Source organism: Danio rerio, chromosome 9 (assembly GCF_052040795.2).
Source record: "Danio rerio strain M-AB ecotype USA chromosome 9, GRCz13ab, whole genome shotgun sequence".
In the NCBI taxonomy this organism is placed as follows: domain Eukaryota; kingdom Metazoa; phylum Chordata; class Actinopteri; order Cypriniformes; family Danionidae; genus Danio; species Danio rerio.
In genome coordinates, this window is record NC_141029.1 from 11,187,501 (window position 1) to 11,208,413 (window position 20,913).

A 20,913-nucleotide genomic window follows, 5' to 3' on the forward strand; every position below is an offset into this window, starting at 1 on the left:
AGTCTTCTCATTTAGAGCCAGTCATTATTGGAACACACTTCCGATTGACTTAAGGGGTGTTACAAATTATTCTACTTTTAAATACAAGTTAAAGAAATGGCTAAAAGCAAATCAAGTTTGTAATCATGTTCAATTCTCTTGGCTAACATTTTAGGAAATTCTTACTTGCATGTTTTTATTTCTTTTTGTCATATGTAACTTTACTGTCTTTGTATGTGTAATGACGTGTTTTTTATTTTAAGTTGCCTTTTAAAATCTGGCAGGGGGCAACAGATGAAAATTAGCCCTTGTGGCTAACCCTGGCTTATTTACAGTTTTACTGTTGATTATTGAGCATTGTCCCTGTTAAATAAAAAATAAATTCAAATTCAAATGTATGTAAACTATAAGATATGCAGTAAATTAGTGGCTAAATTATAAGAATTGGTACAATATCATTCCTATTATTTCACAGAATCTCCAGACACTGTTGAGACATTTATGCTGGTGTGTAGAGCTTAATGCTTCCTTAAAAAAATAAAAAATAAAAAAAAATCAATCCATCTGTCACACATTTCAGTTATATTCCTCAAAATAAGCCACTAATATGCCAAAGACTTTATTGAGTTAGAATAGCCATGACCATAAGCTTTATTGTCAAACTAATTGTCCAAAACAATATTTAAAGGCCTCTTAGATTGTTTAACATATCAATACTTATTAAAATAGATAAATCAATAATTGTTTTTTGGTCATGAAAATTCAGTGCAAATTTTTAAATACTATTTACAGATTGAATACAAAAATGATTACCTCTCAAAAAGAATTAGATCTACAATTTCCTTTATCGTTTTGCTTCTTTATAACTTAAAGCAGGGGTTCTCAACCTCTTTCATTTCGGGGCTCACTTACTTTTTTGAAAAATATTTGAAGACCCACCTGTCTGACATAAAAAAAAAACAAAAAAAAAAAAATTGTCTAAAGATAATCTACAGCATTTTTTAAAAAACGAAAATTAATTCAGGAGCTTTAAATCTGTTTGTGTTTTTAAAAAATAAATTAGATCCATATATATATATATATATACAGCGGGGAAAATAAGTATTTGACACATCAGCATTTTTATCAGTAAGGGGATTTCTAAGTGGGCTACTGACACAAAATTCCTACCAGATGTAGCCATCAAGCCAAATATTGAATTCATACAAAGAAATCAGAACATTTAAGTATACAAGTTGAGTCATAATAAATAAAGTGAAATGACACAGGGAATAAGTATTGAACACATGAAGATAACAAGGTGCAAAATGGCATAGAAAGTCAGGAGATCTGTCAGTATTGAGAGAAAAACCCTGCTCCCTATCAGTACTAATTGATATCAGCTGCTTTAGTCCTAATTGATGGCCTATAAAGGCTTCTCATTACTCAGGAGGCACACAGGAAAGACTTCATGATGGGTAAAAACAAAGAACTCTTTCAAGATCTGCGTAGTCTTATCGTTGAAAAGCATTTTGATGGGAATGGTTATAGGCGCATTTCCAGAATGCTGAATGTTCCTGTGAGCACTGTGGGGGCTATTATCCGGAAATGGAAAAAGCATAAGTTCACCATAAACCGGCCACGATCAGGTGCTCCACGTAAGATCCCTGTCCGAGGAGTCCAAAGAATAATCAGGAGAGTTCTCCAAGAGCCAAGAACCACTCGGGCAGAACTTCAGGAAGACCTCGCATCAGCGGGTACTATTGTTTCAAAGAAAACTATAAGCAATGCACTGAACCACCATGGCATCCATGCACGCTCACCACGCAAGACTCCATTGCTGAACAAAAAGCATGTTGAGGCCCGGTTAAAGTTTGCGAAACAGCATTTGGAGAAGCCTGTGGATTATTGGGAAACTATAGTATGGTCAGATGAAAGCAAAATTGAACTTTTTGGCAGTCATTCTACACATCATGTTTGGAGAAGAAATGGCACTGCCCACCACCCCAAGAACACTATACCAACAGTTAAGTTTGGGGGTGGAAGCATCATGGTTTGGGGCTGCTTTTCAGCAAGGGGTACTGGCAGACTTCATATTATTGAAGGTAGGATGAATGGAGAAATGTACCGGGACATTCTGGATAAAAATCTGCTGCCATCTACCAGAAAGCTGAAAATGAAAAGAGGGTGGACATTTCAGCAAGACAATGATCCCAAACACAAGGCCAAGGAAACAATGAAGTGGTTTCAAAGAAAGAAAATCAAGTTGCTTGAATGGCCCAGTCAATCACCTGACCTAAATCCCATAGAAAATCTATGGAGAGAACTGAAGATCAAAGTTCATAAAAGAGGCCCAAGGAACCTTCAAGATTTAAAGACCGTTTGTGTGGAAGAATGGGCCAGGATCACTCCTGAGCAATGCAGACGACTGGTCTCTCCATACAAGAGGCGTCTAGAAGCTGTGATCACCAACAAAGGCTTTTCTACAAAGTATTAAGTAAAGTGTGTTCAATACTTATTCCCTGTGTCATTTCACTTTATTTATTATGACTCAACTTGTATACTTAAATGTTCTGATTTCTTTGTATGAATTCAATATTTGGCTTGATGGCTACATCTGGTAGGAATTTTGTGTCAGTAGCCCACTTAGAAATCCCCTTACTGATAAAAATGCTGATGTGTCAAATACTTATTTTCCCCGCTGTATATATATATATATATATATATATATATATATATATATATATATATATATATATATATATATATATATATATTTGTTTTTAACACACACAGATCCGAAGCTTCTAAATTCTTTACTTCAGTTATTCTTTACAACTGCAGAGTTTTTGCGCTTTTTTATTCAATACATGAACCTGACAGGACAACAGGAGATGGCAAAAAAAAAAAAAAAAAACTACTTCTGCTTTGAATTGGACTGACTACTACTATTCATTTATTGATCTACTATTCATATCCATTACAAATAAGCAAAGAAATGTAAAATACAGTAAAAACACTCTAAATCTGTTGAAACGCGTCACTCTAAAGTCGTTGGGTTTGCAGCTAGATATTATTGGAGTTCGCTGTCAGGAACAGTAAACAGCCGTTCACTACTGAAACACCACCGAGTCTCGATTAATCCTTTTGTGCGGGCGCACGTCCATTATAAAACGCTCGCAGGACATTTGGACAACTATACGCATATTTTAAAGGGTTCAAACAAAGAGCAAACCGTTTGTAAATCAGCAAACTTGTGTGACTCTGATACAGAACGATTCGCTGACATAAGTTGCGCACAATCTCTAATCATCGTTATCTTTACATTTGCTTGAGGATTTGCTTTATACAGCTGAGAATGCAGTCCTAGCTGGTATGCAGTGGTTGGAAGTTTAAACAACAGTTAAGTCTGTATATAACAGTAAGGCTGTTTTGTGTCCAAAGAAGTAATCAATCACAGAAAACATGAAATGCCATATATTTATTAATGAAATCAAATAATTATAGTATAATATTTAAGTTCATTTTAAGCTAGCCTATACCGCGGCCCATCTGCAGTATCGTTGTGGCCCACTATTGGGCCATGGCCCACTGGTTGAGAATGCCTGCTTTAAAGAAACGTAAAGTGGAAATGTAAAGTTGTAAATCAAAACAGAATCACTTACATATTGAAAAGAGAGCACTATAGAAGTGATGATGCCAGTCACCAGCAGTACCACACAGAGAGCACAGAGCAGACCTGTACATGAGGTGAAGTCCACCTGTCCAAACACACACACATACCAGGAAAACACTAGCGTGAGAGGTGGATTTATTACACTTAAGATGAATTACAGGTCCAATTAAAGTTTCTGACTGGCAGCTTATTATTGGATCAAAGTTTAGAATATTATGTAATTAATGTATTTATTCTAAAAGATGGTACATTTTAACTAATTATATCATTCACTGAAAAAAAATAATTCAAAGACGATTCCTTGAATTTACTCAATTTTTTTTTTACGTTAAGTGGTTGTAAACAATTTATTTGTGTTAAATTTAAACAAACAAATTAAGTTGAACATTATTCAACTTAATTTGATTGTTTAAATTCAACACAAATAAATTGTTTGCAACAGTTTTGCATGCAACACTTTTTTCAGTGTTGTATGAAAATTATAAGAACATAAAATCTGAGAATCTTTATCATTATTAACCCCACCGGAAAGAATGGGGGTTCATTTTCTTCCTAATTTACATTTTATGATTGGCCAAACAGCATAAATTTGGTCCTGGACCATAACATCAGATTTATTTTGTATTGGTGTATATGTGAGAATAGACAAAGTTATACTGTGAATATTAATTACATAAAATAGAAAGTAAATATCATCTTGAAGAAATGTTGTAAATATATCAAACTTTGATTAGTAACTTGCATTTCTAAGAACCCCATTTGAAAAACTTTAAAGGTAATTTTCTCAATAATTAGCAACCTTTTGGAATCTTCCAGAGTTTAAAATAGTTGCATCTCAGCCAATTATTGTCTAATCAAAACAAATCATAATGACATATTAATCTTTATGATGCAGGGTTATCAACAATATTCAGAAAGAAAATGCAATTATTTCATATTGTTTAATGAATAAAGTGATTGTCAATGTGTCCAGAAAATATTTAATCTAGATTCTAGAAAATACTGCTTCATTTAGGAATTTTTAGATATTTGGACTAGAAACAAAACTCAAACTAGCAGGAAAAGCATTATTTTTTGCCACGCTACATATGGGGGCATTGATTTAACAAAATGGTACTCCATACACCTCTAAAATCACCCAAAAAGAGTTGTTTTAAAATAAGCATTCCTCTTAAAAAAATAACTAAATATTCTGCATGAATGCGTTTTTTGAGACACCCTGATTAAAACACATACAAATAAGTAATGAAATGAACTATAGCTTATTACTATATAGTTATTTCTATAATAACTATAACCAAACTGTAGCTTTAGTAATAGAAAATGACCATAAAAGAAGACTTATTAAAGAAAATATTCCATTGTGCACAAAAATAAATTGATCCATCAAAAAGCAGGACAAACACACAAAAAAAAAAGTTGTCTCAAGGAAGCATGAGACATTGACCAGAAAGCCATGAATGTTTAAAAAGAGACAGGCCGTCATTGTAATCAAATACAATGGGGTTATTTTACACAAGCAACAAAGTGGCATTCAGTGGTGGACCAGAGGCGTGCGTTCAGCAGCAGCAGGTCTTACCTTCGTCTGAAAGGAGAAAACTGTGACGATCACACACACAATCGCTGTGATCCCCAGGGCCAGAAACACTGCTTTGGTGTCAAAGTAACTGTCAAAGAAAGAATAAATAATATGTGAGATTTGAAACCAACCACATGCAGTGTGTAAAACTAATGCAATTCTAATCAAACCTTGATATTGTTCCCGTCATGTAAGATAACGTGAGAGTCTGCAGAGGACAGAGAGACTTGTTAACTTAAAATACATACTAGATGTGAAAGAATAGTTCAATGAAAGCATCACTTACAAAAATGAACAGGAGAATGAGATTCCATGGATGTCGTCTCCTAAAAGCACAGAGGTCTTTTTGAATAGATGTTCTGGTACAACTAATTTAAAGTAAATACAGTTTAATTAATAATGAACTCACCTTGGTCCTTCACAGCAAACCAGCATCAGGTAAGTAACCAGATAAATCGGGCTGTGGATGATATTTCACTGTTACTTTAATATACGCTGTATAAAACGTTTGGGGTTAGTAAGTATTATAATATTTAGATGTTAATACTTAGGATGCATCAATAAGAAGTCAACAAACTTATAAAAAAAGTAATGGTTAAGGTATTTATAATTTTACAAAAGATTACTTAATATTTAAACTCTATGATAAATGCATTATTATACATTATAATTGTTTTATTTTATCTTTATTTGTTCATCAAATCAATATATTAATATAAATAATAAAACACTGAAGGCTATAGTAATGATGGTTATAAATCAAATTAAACAAAAGTAAGTTAATAAAAATAATTATTATTATATGAATAATAATACCATTAATAATTTTATTATATGAATGCCAATTTTTACAATTGTTTGCATCATGTGATCAGTGACTGCAATAATGAAGATGAAAAGTCAGATTTGCCATTACAGCAATAGATGCATTTTAAAATATATTAAAGCATAAAACAAATCATTTAAATAACTGAAATGTTCCACACTATTGCTTTTTACTGCATTTCCAAACAAATAAATGGCCTGATGAGCATAAGAGATTTCAAAAACACTCACATTTCATACTAACCCCAAACATTTTAGCGTAATATGTAGTGCAGTATATATGACTTTATTTAGTGATTTATAGACAGCAAAGTAACTCACAATGATGCCCAGTAAAGTGCAGGATTTTGGATGACGAACAGGCGTACAGGCTCACTGTAAGATACAGAATGTTTGCAAACGCACACATCTCATTACATTAGTAAGCGTAATGCATTCAATTCCATTCACTACAAGCTCTGTAATGGATTTACTGTACTCACACAAACGCAAACACTGCAATGATTGAAGAAGTGATAAACAGTTGGGCGGCTAAAATAAGATAAACCTGGAACAAACATCCATACAAATCACTTTGTTTGCATTTTATTTGATACACTAGATATACACTGTATGTTCTGTAGTGCCTCTTCTTTAAAAATAGAGTTTCAATACCTTTCTAATGAAGGCATGTCGAACACTTATACTCTCCCATACACCAGTTGATGAAACGTCCTCTGCATCTCCTACACAAATAAAAATCATATTTGATTGTAAACATCATACATGTGGCTACCGGAGGTGTAAAGTAACAAATTACAAATAGTCAAATGACTGTAATTGAGCAGTTTTTCTTAGAAATTGTAATTTACTGAGTAGTTTTAAAATTGTGTTTTTTTACTTTCCCTTGAGTACATTTTAGCGCAGTATTGATACTTTTACTCCACCACTTGCCTTCAACCTGCAGTCACTACTTTATTTTTTCTTGTCTATGGGTATTAGAACAATTAGTCCTGTGATTCATGTCCAATCAAATCACACATAGAAAGAAAATCTCATCATAATGAACTACCTCAAGACATTTAGCACACTGTTTGGAAGCAAAAAAAAGTGTCCAAGAAGATGTCCAAAACCGTTACAAGCAATGACCGAGATACTTTTCATAGACTGCATGTCACTGATGAGAAGGTGATGGATGTTGACTGTCTCATGGCCAATAACTAAATGCACTACATAATGTTATGTTTACACACATGCACATATTGCATGTAAACACATAAGCGTTTTACAGCGTAATACTCACTACTCTTGGCTACTTTTAAAAAGGCTCCTGTTTACTCCTACTTTGAGTAATATTTACAACAGATACTTTTACTCGCACTATATTTTTGGGCAAGTAATGGTACTTTAACTTGAGTATGATTTTTCAGTACTCTTTTCAGCACTGGTGGCAAAAGTATTTTGACTCTTAAAAAACATTTTAATGCATAGTAATGGAAAAACATTTAAAGACCACTTGAAAATTATCTGGATTTAAAATATATTGAGTACATAATAAAATGTAACTTTTGCTTTATTGTGTAAAATACTGATGATGTTTCTTTTATCTTTATTATAAAAAAAAAGCCTGAATTGAAAACACCTTTGTATTATATTTGTATAAAGTAACTAAAAGGCGACATGTTTTAAGACAAAATAAATTAGTAATTTTTAGAAAATCTTCAGAAAAGTTAATAAATCCATACTTGAAATAAACCTGGTTTGCATTCGCAAGACATTTGTTACTCTGATCAGTTTTAATAGTATGTAAGTAATATAATATAGTATTTATATTTGAAATTTACAGTGAAATGTTACTCAATTTTATAGTGTACTAAATTTTAGAATTTTACTCAAACTCACACCCAATAAATTCAGTAAATCCAGAGAAACTAAGCAAATCTGTTTTCAGATATTAAAAGATAAAAATTTTATTTATAAAGCAGACTAATACCATGGTAAAAAATAAACAGTGAAAAGGTAAGTTGCACTGTGCAGAACACTTCTGGAAAATAAACTGAATTAAATGAACAAAGCATGTATTTTTGAAGTTCACAAGTACCAGACGATGCTATATAAATTACAAAAAATACTTGATTCTTACTGAGGTTGGAGGAAAATATCCCTGGTGCTATAAATGACGGCATCATAGATGGCATTGCTGTAGAGGGATATCCAGGTCCCTGCCAGAGCCCTGGCTGTGGGTGAATGCCAGCCTGTCCCGGCCCTGTGTAAACCCCTGGCTGAGCTGGAAATCCGTAGGGAGGGTATGGATAGGTTCCATGCTGCTGTGGGCCATAAGACTGCTGTCTGGACTCCTCATAACTTGGAGGCGGATCTGATTTTGACATTTTGATGCTCCTGAAACCAAAACCATGTTATTACATTTACACATTATTATAATAACATAATAAAGCAAAACACTGCAAGTGAAAACATTGTCGTGCGCCTGTCAAGATTTTGGTCATTTTGGGGTTTTCAAAACATCCAAAATACCCTCTTAGGTGTGTCTTTTGTCATATCATTTTGTGTCTGTAGATTTTAATCACAATCCATATGTTTTCTCAAAATGTTTTTTTTTTTTTCTCTCTCCCGTATGGACTCATACATATTTACATCATCAGCTTGTGTACAGGTTTTTAGAGAAGGATTTGTTCTTAAATTGTTTGCTATATTGCAACATTTTATACTTCAAACCATGCATTTTACACAATGTTTGTTTTTCTATCTTACAAGCTTTTCTGGAACACTATGCAGTGATTAAGATTCCCAAAATTATCTATAAAAAAAAAAAAAAAAAAAAAACTTACACTGTCAACAGTTAAATTAAAATGTTGATCCTCACTTCATCTGTTGTTAGTTTTTTAACCCGGAGTCGTATAAGCTCATTAGCTAGGCTATATAATGATTTGCTTATTTGAACGTAATATTTAGGAACTTATCAAAAAATGGTTCTTGTATTCTTGCATAATTACTGTTTCTCAATTCTTCTAAACAATAGGAAAGCTAATTACATGGTGATAACTGCTTTTTTTACCCTATTTGCCTGATTAATACCAATAATTTTCTTTATTTACAAGTACACACTGAAGTTATGGAATAATACAATGGTCAAACGCAGTGCAAGAAGACAGCAAAGTTATATAACGTAAACAAACCACTTTTATCACTTTAGTTAATTTTCTAGGACAAAACTAGCTCAAAATAAATCTTCTGTTTTGTTGGTGTGGCATCATCGTCAACATAATAAATAAATAAACATTTCTCTTACCCCGTTCACAAGAGCACTAATGAACCGAGCGCTCGCAGACTAAACTCTTTCTGCTGTACGTCAGTGACGCAGCGGTTATGCAGTGAGGGCGCAAGGTGCCCATTGGAGCGCTCTGATTGGCTGGAGCTAAGCAACGCTACTAGGAGTCCGTCTCCAGTTTCCAGGTTCAGTTCTCACTGGGCTCCGCTCAATATCTGTTTCCAGAACTAGTCTAGTCATCTTACCTAATTAGGTACCGGATTATGTGACATGTTTTGGTTTTGGAAGTGATCTAACTTCTTTTTTATTGACTTGAAAAGATGGATATGGGGTCTTTGGCACCGGACCATATCAACTTCTCTAAACTTTTCAGGATGGCTTAAAGTGTAAGATGTTTATGGTAATCAGTATTAGCTGTGAAACCATACAAACGGCGCTAAGACAACTAACGTTACTTGGGGTCCACAGTTTATTTTTAAGCAGACTGGAAAATTCGTTCAATTTGTTAATAAGGTTTTTAATAAGATTTAAAGAAAAATAAATATCTAAATAAATAAATAAATAAATAAATAAATAAATAAATAAATAAATAAATAAATAAATAAATAAATAAATATTAAATAATAATAAATATTATTTTATAAATAAAAATAAATATTAAAAATAAATAACGTTAAAATTTAGGTTAGTACATTTTGGACTGAAGAATGTGTGGTTCAAGTGTATTTTTATTTAGAATTTAATACATTAGATTATTATTATTTTTATTTGCATATATTTTTCTTTTTTTATCTCCATTTGAACATTTGAACTCAGGCATGTGTCAAGCCTATATTTAACAACTGTCTAGCTTCATTAAAAATGTTCTAAACTATTATTATCATAAATGTTCAAATATTATGTTAAAATGTTATAAAAATAGTCTGATTCACAGGTTTATTTGTGAATGAAATACCTGACATTCTTTGTCTTTGAACTGATACAGTAATGTCTGGGTTGTTCATGTAAATTCAGGTGCAAAATTAGGTATTGAGCTTCCATTACTCTTTTCCATTGTGCTAGCCATGGGTTATAGATTATAAAATGTATGGGTGTAACCGTAACGTCTGTCCATTTTTATAATTTAGCATTGGCGTTAAGGCAAAGAGTCTGAAATGGCCTGCAGAAGATCTCCTTATCCTGGAGTCAGAAACAGCCTTTAAATGTTAATATGATGTACAAGAGAATACCCCTTTTCTCTCTGTTCGCATGGACACAGCATCAATAGACATTTGTTTGTACATAATTAAGTATAATGCTTCTTAATAACAGCACTGTAGATGTTGTTTCTTTGTGGTACTAGAATTAATTAATTAATTAATTAATTAATTAAGAAACTGAAATGTATGTAAAGAATAGGAAAGAGCTGGAGATCTTGCCTGATGGATAAGACACAGTTGTGCTCATGCAGCAGCTATTCTAATCTATTTTTTGTCCAGACCTGCATTTCTGCTTAGCAGATTTCAGTCTAGACACAGTTTCTAAACACTACGATACACCTTTATAAAAGGCTCAAGAATATAATTAATTAAATCACAAAAACAAGAAAACACTTAAACCTTAAAAAGTATAAATGCAGTTTTGTTTACCGGCATGGATTTGTTAACATTAACGAATATCTGAGAACTGTGGATATTTGAGTATGTTGTTAAATTGTTGTAATTTTAATTATTAAACTTAGCTTTACATCAAACAAACGATTTAATTTTGTATTTAACGTATTGTGATATATTCTAAATACTATAATGTGCACACTAAATATTGATATTTAAATCTAAACAATCAATAAATTTGTGATTTTTTAAGTAATGTTTCACATTTCTTTAGATATGATGTTAAAAGTGTATTTTTAATGTATTGTCATTTTAACATATCTATGTAAGATAATAAGCATACACTCGAAGCAAGAAGAAATGCTTTTTAAACTTAAATGTAGTGAATTGATAATAATTTGTGTAGGTGCAATAACGTAAATATACCCGTTTGTCTAACAGAAAGGATTATGGTCTTTTATTATGAAACTTCTTATCCCGGCACTTCCGGAACTGCCACTGTGTGAGCTATTTGGGTTTAGGCTGCTGTCATGTTGATAACCTAGTATTTAGTGCTGTAAAGTGCTTCTTTTCTTAGGTTTTGCGTTTTGAAGTCCAGGATGAAAGAAAATACATGCATCAAAACGATTCACTGAAGGATCTCAGACACTTATTTCTGCTTGTTACTCCAAACTCAGCAGCCTTTTACAGCCTGTTGGTTTTGCCTTATACATATCTATAAGAAGTAAGCAAGCATGCTGAAGGCTGTCATTCTTATCGGAGGCCCCCAAAAAGGTGAGTAAACATCCGTCTGACTCTTTTCAGCAGTTCAGATTGACATCATAATTTTGGAGTGAATGGAATAATCAGAGAAATAAGAAACATGTTAAATGTAAACAACTTTCACCTGTGTTGTGTGTGTAGTGTATGTTTATTTTAATAGCATATATAATCAGTGAATATTTTAATGTATTTGTGTACATAATATCTCAAAACAATAAAAATATGCATTTTCAATAAAATAACTACTGAGTTCAATTTGTTTACTTCATCAAGGTAACTTATTAGGTAGTTGACAAGATGTAAATAATAAAGAAGCTTACATTTATTGATATTTTAAAATTTTGTTGGGCACATTTGTTTGAAGATAATTATTAAAAAACTTAATTGGCAGTGGACATCATATGTGTCCTAAAACGCATTTACATTTATGCGTCTAGCTCATGTTTTTTTTTTTTTTTTCTAAAGTGACATGCAAAAGAGGAACTAAAGTATTTTGTCAAGTATTTCAGTTCAACAATATTTTTATGTATATATGAGTCTGATTTTGTGATTTATTTAAACAGGGACCCGCTTTCGGCCACTGTCTTTTGAAGTGCCCAAACCTCTGTTTCCAGTGGCCGGAGTGCCAATGCTGCAGCATCACATTGAGGCCTGCTCTAAGGTAAAGTACTCATTTTACACTTTGAAAACAATATGATATATTAGCACATCAGTAATAATTTATGAAGGATGGTGTAACACCAATGACTGGAGTTCAGCTAAATATCCGATCAAACAAATGAGTAATGAGAATTATTACTTAATTGTTATTTCTAAAACATTGACAAACCTTAAAATTTTTAAACTTTCGTATCGAGATCAATATATATATATATATATATATATATATATATATATATATATATATATATATATATATATATATATATAAAACACACACACACGCACACACACACACACACTTGCTTCAAAATGGGAGAAGGTCTGCATTTGTGTACTAAATAATCTAAAATAATCTATGTTTTTTTTTGTTTTGAACAGCTTCCAAATATGAAGGAGATCTTACTCATTGGGTTTTATCAGCCCAATGAAGAACTAAACAGATTTTTGTCATGTGCCCAACAAGATTTTAAAATATCAATAAGGTATGTTTCTGTATAATATTTATATTTCACTTGTGTTTATTGTGTCATTCATTCATTCATTTTCTTGTCGGCTTAGTCCCTTTATTAATCTGGGGTCGCCACAGCGGAATGAACCACCAACTTATCCAGCAAGTTTTTACGCAGCAGATGCCCTTCCAGCCGCAACCCATCTCTGGGAAAAATCCACACACACTCATACACTACGGACAATTCAGCCTACCCAATTCACCTGTACCGCATGTCTTTGGACTGTGGGGAAAACCGGAGCACCCGGAGGAAACCCACGCGAAGGCAGGGAGAACATGCAAACTCCACACAGAAACGCCAACTGAGCCGAGGCTCGAACTAGCAACCCAGCGACCTTCTTGCTGTGAGGCGACAGCACTACCTACTGTGCCACTGCCTCGCCGTGTTTATTGTGTAAAAACTGAAAAGGTTTTGGGGAAAAAAAAGTGATGTACTGTATATAGTTAATGCGCTATTTGTATTACCAATTAGAAATGCAAATATAAATAAGATTTCAAATAACCTTGCAAAGTTACCATGCCCTTTTGCATAGATTTGTAGATTTTAGAATTATGTTTAGCCTTCTTTATGTTTTCCGTTTATATGGTACTTGACAATAAAGAGCAATAGTGCACCAAAAACTTAAAAATATTAAAAAGTAACTCTGCAAGTTTAGTGTCTTAATTAAAACCAAAACATTTCAGTAAATGTATCTTGTAGAAGCAGTTGTTGTTTATCCTTGTGGTCTGTCTCTGCATATTTTGTCAAGCCTTCAAGTTTTGCATTGAATGAATCTGCAAATCTGAATTTCTTTACCAATTTAAAGTATCAGTCATGATGATCCCAGACCAGCTAAACAGCCTCTGTTTCTGCCTGTCTCCCGCTATAGCCACACCCCTAACTCTCACTTTTGCTTGAATTGAACAGTGATTGAAAGATTTGAGTTGGCCACTCTCCATGTTTCTAGTGTGCCAGAGATGCGTGGTGTTTACACTTTTATAGGCGATATAATCTTCAAATGATGATGATGAGAATTTATTTTGATATTTAAAAACTGTAGCATCTTCACCTTAAATAAGCTTTACACTGATTGTCTGCAACCCCCCTCAGATATCTTCAGGAATATGCTGCTCTGGGAACTGGAGGAGGAATCTACCATTTCAGAGATCAGATCTTGTCTGGAGGTCCAGAGGCATTTTTTGTCATGAATGCTGACGTGTGCTCAGAGTTTCCTCTACCAGAGATGCTGGACTTCCAGAAGGAGCATGGAGACACCTACAGCTTTGTCATCCTCGGCACCACTGTTAGGAGTTATTTTATTTTGTATTTATGAATCCAAACATAGACATTTTATGACGCAAGACCAGCTAGCTGCTGGATTTCCGCTGGCCGACAATTATAAAACCAGATTTTTTAGTTATGGCTTGTTTTATTCCTGGGATATTGTAATCAATTCTTAATGTTTTGTTGTTATGTTGTTGTGCTTGTAAATCTAATGGACACACTTAAATTGTATGTTTTAGGCCAACAGAAAACAGTCCCTGAATTATGGCTGTATTGTTGAGAATGAGCAAACTGATGAGGTAAGTCTTTCATTTGCACATTAACATTTTATTTGAGTAAAACATAGGATTTCATCTATAATACTTTTTTAAAAGTAATTTTTACAGTTTAAAGTCTTAGTTTAGGCAAAATTCAAACTTAATCATCATTTACTGTCCCTCATGTGGTTCGAAACGTTTAGGAGTTTCTTTTTTTCTGTTGAACTCAAAAGAAGATATTTTGAAGAATGTTAGAACCTGCCATTGAATTCCATAGTAGGTAAAACGTTCTATTGGAGTCAATGGTTTCCAGCATTGTTCAAAATATCATCTGAGAGAAAACAACAGAGAAAGAACATTCTAAAATGTTTAAAACATGTGGAGAAAGAATAAATGATTATGGGATTTTCATGTTTGGGTGAACTATCCCTTAAAAGCAAATACAATTGCAACTCTCTCATCATATCTCCCAGGTCTTGCATTATGTAGAGAAGCCTGGCACATTTGTGAGCGACATCATCAACTGTGGAATATACCTGTTTACTCCGGAGATTTTCCAGCACATTGGATCAGTTTTCCAGAAGAACCAGCAGGAAATGTTGTTGTGAGTGGCACAAAACCTGCCAGGTTCTCCAGCGGAAGTGCATGCATACATACTGTATATATTTTCCCTCCTTGGTTCTTCATTTTTCTTTTTCCCCTTTAAATTTTTCCTGTCTGCCATCATTCTGTTTCCTGTTCCATCATCAGATATTCATACGAGGGGTAAGTTTGAACATGATGATGTAGAAAGAGGAACAAGTGTGACGTAGGTTTTGTAGTGATTGAACCTGCTTGTGTGGTCTTTGAACTAGATTCATATTGGCATGTTGCGGTGTGGTCACACAGGTTGGTTTTTAGTTTTGAACAAGTCATGAATATCATTTCAGGAAAGATGCTGCTTTTCTAGTACTTCATTTTAATGTACCATAGTGAAGTAAACATTTTCCAAAATAAAAAGATTTTGGTCAATTAAGTAAAAAAAAAAATATTCAATTTGCTTACCGTTTACTCTCTGCCAAGTTGTTCCAGACCTTTATGACTTTCTTTGTTCTGTTGAACCCAAAAGAAGATATTTTAAAGAATGTGATGGCCATTGATGGCTATAATACTATGCAAGCCAGTGGCTGCCAGATACTGGCATTATTAAACATGTCTTTTTTTGTGTTATGTATTATGTTTGACACACAATAAGATTGTTTGAAACATGTTGGAAACTGTCAACTAGTTAAATACATAGTAGAAAATAAAAAACAATGTAAGTCAATTGCTACTGGTTTTCAACATTCCTCAAAATATCATCTCCTATGATCGATTTGGAGCAAGTGAAGGATATAAAAATCTTTAAATAAATGTAATTTTTATTATAAAGTACTCATCTAAGAAAACTAACAATATTAAAATACATAGTTACTACATGACTAGCAATGCATTTTGAAAGTAGAACATTCTGCAAATGCTATTTCATCTTGGTTTAACACCATTCATCCCTATAATTAATTTCTACCTGCTTAGATTTCTCTTACTAATTATGTGTTCGTCCATCATAGTGTCATTTTATTTTATGTTGTTCTCTGTGTCTGAGAAAACAACATGACCACAGAGTGAAACAAGGACTTTTATTTTATGTTCTGCAGAGAGGAGCAGTCTAACGGCTGGCATCGAGCAGAGGTGATCCGTCTGGAGCAGGACATCTTCACTGCTCTGGCAGGGCAGGGCAAGCTTTACGTGTACAAAACAGACCGATTCTGGAGCCAGATCAAATCTGCTGGGTTTGTTCTTGACATAATTCTCTCAGTTATGCTCTTATTATGTTGCTGCATTTTGTAGTTGCTGTATTATGTTAGTGATTGTTATGTTCTACTTTCAGATCTGCGATTTATGCAAGCCGTTTGTATCTGAATCAATATCACAAGACACATCCAGAGAGGTTAGCTACTAATACAGAGGGAGGAGCAAAGACCAGAGGTAAATGTTAAGTGTAAATATTAAACTTGATTTATTTTGTTATTTATTTAAATTGCTCAGCATGCAGCTCTTTTAATTTTTTTTACTTACTTTTATTGTAGGAAATGTTTACATACATCCCACTGCCAACATTGATCCTACTGCTGTGGTGAGTGTTTCCGTCTGATAATTAATCAGATATTTGTTGCTAAAAGATTCAGAGATTTTGAGACAAGAGACCACACATTCACTATTGACTATTAACCATATACTAGAATATTATCTTGCTAAATAATAATAATGTCAATGTCAATTTTATTTATATAGCACTATTAAACACAACCAAAGGTTGACCAATGTGCTGAACAATAAATCACAAAGAACAAGTATAAAACTAAAGCTAAAACAAACAATTCTCACAAATAGTTATTATAGCTAAAAACAAACAATTCTCACTGATAAAATGCCAAATCAAAAAGGTAAGTTTTCAACCTAGATTTAAAAACAGACAGCAATGATATAGACCTTATACAGTGGGGCAGAGCATTCCACTAAGTAGGACCAGCTACTGTGAAAGCCCGGTCACCCCTGCATTTCAGCCTCGACTTTGGAATGTATAAAAGTCTCTGGTTTGATGACCGAAGAGACCGACCAGGCTGATGTTCAGTCAACAGGTTTGACAGGTAGGAATTAGCTAAGCCGTTTAGAGATTTAAAAACCAGGAGAAGAATTTTAAAAGTTACACGATAGTGCACAGGCAACCAGTGCAGAGAGCGCAGTACTGGTGTGATGTGGTCATATTTTTTGGTGCTGGTTAAAAGCCTTGCAGCAGCATTTTGAACAAGCTGTAGGCGGGATAGAGTTGTCTCACTGATCCCAAAATATAGCGCATTACAGTAGTCCAATCTTGAAGTAATAAAAGCATGAATTATTTTTTTCAAAATTGTTTCTTGATAAAATAGGTTTGACCGTTTATAAAAGTCGAAGCTGAAAAAAGCAGGATTTGACCACAGCATTAATCTGCTTATCAAGACTTTAGCCATCTTACTATATGCTTTAATACTAAAGCATATTACTAGCAAACTATCTGTTTGCACTTATAAAAAACAGTAATGGATTATTTTGCATGACAATATTGTAGATGCGCCCGATTAAATAAAATGTAATTTAGATTTAATTTGAATTGAAATATAGTTTTACCCGATTTCCTAAAACTCACCTTAATTACTATCAATAAGCAATTCAGATTTTATGAGGAACACTTACAATTTTATTAATAATGGCACATTTATATACAAAGCTTTTATTTGTTAATACACAATGAATTTAATTTAAAATAATTTAAGTAAAGAAGTATGAAAAAAATGTAATTCAGATCAGTCATTGTTCACAGTCATCAGCTTAAATGAGTTAATATTATTTTAACACTGTAGACTTGATGATGTTAAAAGAAACTCAGCAGTAAAGTGTTTATCATATTTTCAAAAGCTTTATACTTTGAATGGCTCTTTATACTATATATTTATACTTTGAATATACTTTATATTAAATATAAATAATATAATTACATATAATGTTTTTACATTAAAAAAAGATAAACGAGAAATTAATTAATTTGAAAAAATGGATATCAAATTTGTCCCCTTTTTTGTGTGATCTGGCATGACATTCTAATTCAAAGCTTATCTTTTGCCAATTTTGTCTGGTAGGCCTTGGTTTGGGCATCTCTGTTTTACAACAACATTCACTAAGGAATTAAAGATAAAAGGCATTATGTGTCAAACTTGTGTAGGTTTGCGCTCGAAGTGAGATTGGAATTACTGGCAATGTGTTTTTTATTCAGGCAGTTCAAAATATTCAGCTATATTACACACTACTTAAAGGTCCTGTGAAATTAAAATAAAGTTTTCTACATCAACACAAATCAGTGCAAGGCACTTAAAAAATTTGGAAAATTTAAAAAGCCTTTATTCACATGGCTAAATCTTAAAAAACCTATGTGTTTCGGCAAAGAACTGCCTTCATCAGGGTGACATGTTCATACTAGTATGTTAGTTTTAAGGATGTCTATAAGCAGGTGTGCTCCAAAACACTGACAACATTTGTTTTCAGAAGAAATAAACCTGACATAAACATCAAAAGCTTGCAGTTCGTCACTTCTGCCTAAATCAGAGGTGCCTAAACTTGGTCCTGGAGGGCCGGTGTCCTGCATATTTATCTCCAACTTGCCTCAAAACACCTGCATGGATGTTTCTAGAAAGCCTAGTAAGAGCTTGATCAGCTAGTCCAGGTGTCTGATTGTGGTTGGAACTAAACTGTCCAGGACACCGGCCTCCACGACACCCCTGGCCTAAATGGATCAACGTTTTTTCCCCACATCATCTCAAATTTTAGTGTTTCATAAAATCTTGACCAATCAAATGCTCTCGTGTATCTGACATGCCCCTCCCCCTTCAAGATGCTTATAATTTGCTCTTCATTGGATGTGCTTGAGCTCCACCACTCTCTTTGGCAGAGCTGTGATGAAACAAAACGCTATTGGCTATTCTTTAAAGGGGAGGAGCTACTATATGCCCTGTCCTCTCTTCATGATTTAGTTGAGATTATGTGGCATATTAACTAAACTGAGTCCATTTTATTAATGCTTAAATGTTTTTTTTTTTCTATTATTTTTTCCCCAGTTAGGTCCGAATGTGTCAATAGGAACAGGCGTAACGATCGGTGCAGGAGTTCGTGTGCGGGAGTCCATCATCCTTCATGGTGCTACCTTACAAGTGAGTTCAAGCCCCATCCACTCTTTTTTTCCTCCATGTTGCTTTTTGTCTGCCATTTGAACCCAATGACTCGCATCGCAATATGCAATATATAACCTGATGGTGTGTGCTGTAGGATCACAGCTGCGTGCTGAACAGCATTGTGGGTTGGGAAAGCACCATTGGCAAATGGGCCAGAGTGGAGGGAACTCCCAGTGACCCCAATCCTAATGACCCATACGCCAAAATTGACAGCGAGACGCTCTTCAGAGATGGAAAGCTAACTCCTTCCATTACAATTCTAGGTAATTGTGTAGGACGTCATCATGAATGTATTATGTATTCGAAAGCGATTCATCTAATGTGATTTTCTCTCTCAGGCTGTAATGTAAACATCCCGTCTGAGGTCATCATACTCAACTCTATCGTCCTGCCGCACAAAGATCTCAACAGAAGCTTTAAGAACCAGATCATACTGTAGTTCCACTATTGTGAGTAGTTTGGGCATTTGGATATAAACAAAAAAAAATAAAAATGTTATGGTTTAGATGTTAAAATGTTTGGTGATGTGTAGAGTGCAGATGGATTTACCAGATGTGTTATGATGCCAAAGCTGGATAAAAAGAAACATAAGAAAAGTGTTTTTGAAATGACTTGAAATGTTTTATTTGCTGTTGGCTCGTGGCAATGAAATGTCAAAATGAAATGCTATTTGTGAACTCTGTTACCATTTTTTTTCAGCAATGAATATATGTAGCACAAAAAAGGGAAGACAAATGGTAAAATCTTGTAATTGCAGACCAGCCGTGTTGGTAATTGTTTTGAATAATTGATGTTTCTGTGACTGCTCCCTGTATGAAAGCTGAGCAGAGTGCAAGATTTAGACATCGGCAATAAATTATATTTTGATTAAGTCACAAAGGGTAATAAAGGGATTCACTGCTGCCCTTGTAGAAATCACAGTCTGTATTTATGGTTTAAGAGCTACATGAGCATCAATTATTTTTTACCTAACCTTGACGGTTGAGACAAATTAACTAAAGACTTCACATCATTTTTTCAGAGGTGACAAAAAAAAAATTTCTAAGTTTAACAACTGATAAAATTTCCCACAGCTTTTCATTTATACAGTATACCATGAATACTTATGTATATTTAAATTGTTACATAATTTATAGTTTTACACTACATAAAACTGTGTACACTCACCAGCCACTTTGATAGGTACACCTGTCCAACTGCTCGTAAACGGAGATTTTTAATTAGCCAATCACATGGCAGCAATTCTATGTAGACTTTTGGACATGGTCAATACGATCGGCAGCAGTTCAAACTGAGCATCAGAATGGGGATGAAAGATAATTTCAGTGACTTGGAACGTGGCATGGTTGTTGGTGCCAGATGTTCTGAGTATTTCGGAAGATTGCTGATCTACTGGAATTTTCACCCAAACCATCTCTAGGGTTTACAGAGAATTGTCTGAAAAAGAGATAATATCCAGTGAGCAGCAGTTCAGTGGGTGCAAATGCCTTTTTGATATTAGAGGAGAATGGCCAGACTGGTTTAAACTAATAGAAAGGCAACCGTAACTCAAAAAAAAAAAAAAATACTTGTTACAACCGAGGTATGCAGAAGAGCATCTCTGAATGCACAACACGTGCAACCTTGAGGTGGATTGGCTACACCAGGTGCCACTCCTGTAAGCAAGAGCAAACAAGAAACAATTCACACAGGCTCACCAAAATTGGACAATAGAAGATTGGGAAAACATTTGCTGGTCTGATGAGTCTCTATTTCTGCTGCAACGTTCGGAAGGTAGGGT

General features: G+C 33.9%; 2 protein-coding genes across 9 annotated transcripts in view; one reads left to right on the plus strand and one right to left on the minus strand.

Moving 5' to 3' along the window:
- Positions 1-9,383, minus strand: part of LOC566927 (protein lifeguard 3) — a 12,763-nt gene extending 3,380 nt beyond the window's left edge. Inside the window, exons 1-11 of one of the 2 annotated variants that reach the window (XR_015499202.1) lie at positions 9,328-9,383; positions 8,161-8,417; positions 6,693-6,763; positions 6,521-6,585; positions 6,360-6,413; positions 5,623-5,673; positions 5,500-5,539; positions 5,384-5,421; positions 5,214-5,301; positions 3,495-3,719; positions 1-507 (exon numbers count right to left, since the gene is read on the minus strand). The exon at positions 1-507 is cut by the window's left edge and continues 579 nt beyond it. Coding sequence is in view for 1 of the 2 variants with exons in the window: in XM_087267504.1 (XP_087123630.1) it covers positions 3,624-3,719; positions 5,214-5,301; positions 5,384-5,421; positions 5,500-5,539; positions 5,623-5,673; positions 6,360-6,413; positions 6,521-6,585; positions 6,693-6,763; positions 8,161-8,407 (750 nt within the window). In the remaining variant the exon portion in view is untranslated. The remainder of the gene's footprint in view (positions 508-3,494; positions 3,720-5,213; positions 5,302-5,383; positions 5,422-5,499; positions 5,540-5,622; positions 5,674-6,359; positions 6,414-6,520; positions 6,586-6,692; positions 6,764-8,160; positions 8,418-9,327) is intronic. The other variant, XM_087267504.1, reaches the window with a different exon arrangement.
- On the plus strand, positions 9,331-20,048 carry gmppaa (GDP-mannose pyrophosphorylase Aa). Of its 7 annotated transcripts, none has more exons than XM_087266297.1 (14): positions 9,425-9,559; positions 11,476-11,672; positions 12,224-12,321; positions 12,702-12,805; positions 13,922-14,114; positions 14,335-14,394; positions 14,826-14,956; positions 15,103-15,117; positions 16,029-16,163; positions 16,262-16,359; positions 16,461-16,507; positions 19,020-19,112; positions 19,228-19,396; positions 19,472-20,048. In XM_087266297.1, the coding sequence occupies exons 2-14, from the start codon at positions 11,633-11,635 to the stop codon at positions 19,570-19,572; spliced, it is 1,284 nt and encodes a 427-aa protein (XP_087122423.1). In that variant the 5' UTR covers positions 9,425-9,559; positions 11,476-11,632; the 3' UTR covers positions 19,573-20,048.
- The last annotated feature ends 865 nt before the right edge of the window (positions 20,049-20,913 follow it).